At 32.3% G+C, this 4,584-nt stretch overlaps 1 protein-coding gene across 1 annotated transcript; it reads right to left on the bottom strand.

Annotated features, from left to right (window-relative positions):
- Nucleotides 1-693: 693 nt before the first annotated feature.
- On the bottom strand, nt 694-4,584 carry LOC134273942 (probable serine/threonine-protein kinase pats1). Its single transcript, XM_062756167.1, has 2 exons — nt 3,407-4,584; nt 694-1,965 (listed from the first exon to the last, which is right to left on the bottom strand). Exons 1-2 carry the CDS (start codon nt 4,529-4,531, stop codon nt 1,942-1,944), a joined length of 1,149 nt encoding a protein of 382 aa, XP_062612151.1. The 5' UTR covers nt 4,532-4,584; the 3' UTR covers nt 694-1,941.

The following is a 4,584-nucleotide window of genomic DNA, read 5'->3' as shown; positions in this document are numbered from 1 at the left end:
AGACAGACAGAGGACGGACACGCTGATTCCTATATACCCCAAAAACGTCCTTTTCGGGGGGTATAGAAATTAGAGTAAAATGTAGATATTTAATTTATTTTACAATTTATCGGGGGTCGTATGTCATATCATCCTTTCAATCTGATCTCAGACATTAAATGTACCTTTGTCAAACATCCCTTTCAAAAATTGTAGATAGATGGTAATCTTGCCATAATGCTTCTGATGATTTCCAAATGTATAGGAGCAAAAATTTGGCAAACAAACGCTTTTGATGAAAATAAACCCTCTTTATACATTTAAAACTACTTAATTAATTTATAACACCCTCTTTTTTAATTTTAGACACTATGATTTTAAGAAATCGCACTGTGTGTTCATAGGAAAGTAATATGCTTTTATTATAGTGTACGTTACAAAAAATATAAATAAATAATTTTTTCAACTATGTCATGTACAAATCCTTGAATTACATTAATTCTTTAACTAAAATGTCTAAACTACGTGATTGCTAATTACCCAAATTCTCAGTTCACTAACTTTTTGTACTTTTAAACAACCTTAACTTCTATATAATTCTTAAAATCAGATATAGATCTCATTAACAAATTCATGGATAAAACATGCTTCATTAATAATTAAGATCAAATATTTTCTATAAGATATTTTAATATAAATGTTATTTTTCGTCTATTTGTTATTTAATACTTTAATGCATAAGAGTTCCATTAAAGAACTGAAATTAATATTGAAATAAGAAAATCCATATGCAGATTTAGAATAAGTGCTCATGACCTAAGAATTGAAAAAGGCAGATATGAATCTGTAAAAAATAATGCTGGTCAAAGAATTCCCTTAGATAGAAACAAAAGAATATGTTTAATGTGTAACCAAAACTATATAGAAGATGAATATCATTTTCTTACTGAATGCCCATTATATACTGAGGAGAGAGATAAATTTTTTCGTGATATCTCATTACTTAACAAAAATTTCATATAATTATCAAAAGCAGACAAATTTCTCTGGTTAATGTCTAATGAAGACAATCTAATTATTACAAAACTAAGTCAATATCTTATCAAAGCCTTCAAAACAAGGCATAATGCCATGAGTCCTCATAAATGATGTTATTGACACATATCTATTTGTATACTGGTATATACTCAGTATGTATATTGATAATATTGATTTTGATTGCATGTTAATTAGCGATTTGAAAACCCCAACTGCTGCATCTACATGTACAGTTACTTGTATATATTAAAAGCTTCTGAAGATAGAATGAAAGGCCTAAAGCTTTACTGGAGTTTTTCGTGTTTTTCTTTTTTCTTTTAAGTATTTAATACCGACCACTGAGACTTTTTATTGGATTATCTATATTATATCAGATATACACATGTGTGTGTTTATGTTTGTGTATGTTTACTAACCTTTCTTTCAGAACTTTCTATCTTGTCATTGTAAAAAGAACCTTTATGCCTTATGGGCCCAAAATTGGAAAATAAAATTATCTTATCTTACTGTAGAAGTCCTTTTTTCCGCGTGGTATTAATTTACGCTATGTACGCGGTCGCAAATTTTCCGCGGAAATTTGTCCAAGCGTACTTAATGTAAATGTAAGGCATTTAGTGATAATCTAGAAAATCTGCGTAATTTTCTACCCTCGGATTAAACAGAAATCGAGATTCCGCGGAATTATGACCCCGTGGAAAATAGTACGTCTACAGTATCTTATCTTATCTGTATACACATTTGTTTGCTTGTTGACATCACGAACAGGAGGTAAAACAACATACATGTACTATCAATCAATAATGATCGTTTGTTTTATTTGCTATACGGGTAGTCAATCACATTTTTTTCTTCTTTTGTCCTCATTAAGATTCATCTGGACTCAAATTTACTCTTTCTTCTCCTTTAGATTCATATTACTACTACTTATGGAGCCGGTTTCTGCACTGTCTGTAATAGATAAAAATCAAATGTATACGAAGAAAATCGTTTTTATTTTAGTATATGTGTTACATGTCAAATTCTATGTTTTAAAAAAAAATAAAAACTCTAAAAAAAAAATATTCGTCACATAAAACACCTAAAAACGTATACACCCAGTCCCAGTCTGGCAATAATGCAATGTAAAAAACATGTTACTTTATTAAAAGGAAGATAATAATATACTGAAAGGGAAAAGAAAAGCATAGTAAACTTTTGAATTAAATTAAAACTATTATTTCGAAAATGTTTTTCAGTATTTTTGTCAAACATTTTAATTCATCTTTAATCAAGAAGTTACCAAAATCTTGCGTGACTTTGACTGATGATTCCTGAGTTATTAAAATTGATATGTCGATCCCTCCCCCCCCTAAAAAATTAAAATAAAATTCTCATCATCTCCCTTGCTCATTGGAAACAGCCTTGATTTTCCTGTGCATTGAGTTCACCAGAGCATTTATTTTTCTCATAGGTTTATTATTCAAATCTTCCGACGATAGTCTTAATGGTTGAAAGTAGCTGTATTATTTCAAAGCTAACAAATCCCCCTGCCAAATGAATCCCACGAATTTTCGATTTAGGATAGAATTTACAGAATCCAGCTGGTTTGGTACACGTGGATGTTTGTAAGACAGTCTCGACAAACACGTGCTAAAACATTACGCATACGACGCGTACGTGCACGTGTGAGAGTGTGAGAGTAAAATCGACGTAAAGTTTCCAAGCTAACAGACCAAATTTTAGCACAGTTTCTGTCAATTTTAGGATGGAAAATATGGGTATGATAGTCTGCTGTATAAATATTGGTTTCAGCGATTCCTTGACAACAACCGAGGTGGCATGATGAAAAGCCCTATCTTGATGTGACGTTGTTACGCGCTAACGTCACCGCCATGGTTGGCTTGAAACCTTTCATGTTACTCTCTGACAACTGAAAAAAAACTTTTTTAGTTGAAAAGTTTAAAACAAACCTCACATTAACATGCTGTTGCCTTTTTATTCTCTTTGGGAATTCAATTACTAGACCCAGTGTAACTTCTGTCGCCATACCCTGATTGCAAGAAATTTATACGAACTGAAAATGTGGAAAACGATGTTTATAACTCTAATGCATCGCTTGGCACTACAAAATGTGATCATAAAATTGTCATCATCAACAGGCACGTGTTTTTGGTTTTTTATCACTTCCCCTACGTGACGCCATACATTTCATGGTTGAGTAGTTTTAACCAGCGATTTTAGTGCATAGTAACAAAAATACACGTATGACCAATTTTAATAATTTTTGACCACATGGTCAAAAAATTTTGCATATTAGGTTCTTATGCGTTTCTTTTTCCTTTCAGTATATTATAGTGTCATTCCGTGACATTTTTCGATTACAGCCTTTACATTTTTTTTTCGAATTTACCTTATCCCATGGCCACATATATTCTTTGCTGATAATGGTGTGATTTGGTCTACTCTCATGGTGTGGACATATTTCGGAAGTTAATATTCTCATTTCTGACTCCGGAATAAAACATCTATCACTGTTTTCCTTTGTCATGCAGTAAAATCCAGTTTCAAATTTAATTTTCCTGTGATAACTATTGCTCAATTTTTCTAACTCATCTTCGACAGTCTGTCTTACTTTCAAAGTAACGTTTTTGTTAAGCACAGCATTCTGCATATTTGGTCTGTAGATCTGAAGGTAAATATCTTCCTTGAAAACACCAAGAACAATATAGTGATGTTCATATTTAAACTCAGACACGTTTTTGTAAATGCATTTGTAACCATCTTGAAGGGGTAGCCAATCCTTAAATGAGAAGCAGGAGACAACGAGGCGGTGGTACACAAATAACGGTAAGAAATCAAAACTGAAATATAGGATCAATGTTTTCTGATCTGTTGTAGAAAGCATACTCATCTCCTCTTTATATTCCCGTTTTGTAACACTTGGGATCAAATGTGATTCTTCACCAATGACAAGCAGCCCCAATCTCTGCATGTATGGGAGAATAACATCTTTATATTTCAAAATACCGCGACAATCTGCATAGCGCCATATTTCCTCAAGAACGGTGTGATGTAACACTCCTGTTGAATTGAATTCATCCCATTCTCTTGGTCTGTTAACCACAGGCATGTGGTTACAATCTGTAATCACATGTTTGAATGCATCAACAAACCACTGAACATCCAAAATTACATAATCACGCAAATTATCTTCTTGGAAAAAGAGAATTCGACCAATCTCATGGAAAAATTGAAGTATATCTACTTGTTCCATTTCATCAATATTTGGAGAAATGTAGTTTTCAACATTGCTTTGAAATCGTTTGAAGAGTTCCTGAGGAGAGAGAATTTTGTTTTCTTCTTTTTCTTTGCTTAAAAATGCTTCAAACTTGTACCAAGATAAAGGAATCTCCTCTCCCCAGTGCTTTTGACTCAAAATAGTTTGAACAATGGACTTTTCGATTTTAGATATTGAAGATCCCTCTGTTTCGTCGTTGTTTTCAAAACCAATTGGAAAACAATTCTCAATGTGCATGTGTTTATGTAGTTCAAGATTCTTAGGCAGTAGCTCGTATAATGTTTTATAAA

This window comes from Saccostrea cucullata, unplaced genomic scaffold (assembly GCF_032062105.1).
Source record: "Saccostrea cucullata isolate Sc308-1 unplaced genomic scaffold, CSIRO_AGI_Scuc_v1 ctg1276, whole genome shotgun sequence".
Classification (NCBI taxonomy): Eukaryota; Metazoa; Mollusca; class Bivalvia; order Ostreida; family Ostreidae; genus Saccostrea; species Saccostrea cuccullata.
The sequence above is the reverse complement of the archived record's forward strand: the minus strand, read 5'-3'. Positions and strand labels throughout refer to the sequence as shown.

Excerpts from the sequence above, each read along its gene's own strand:
- LOC134273942 (XM_062756167.1), bottom strand. The coding sequence starts at position 4,531 with ATGCACATTGAGAATTGTTTTCCAATTGGTTTTGAAAACAACGACGAA. Across the intron at positions 1,966-3,406 it reads ATATGTGGCCATGGGATAAG|ACAGTGCAGAAACCGGCTCC; the intron begins GTAAATTCGAAA and ends TATCTATTACAG.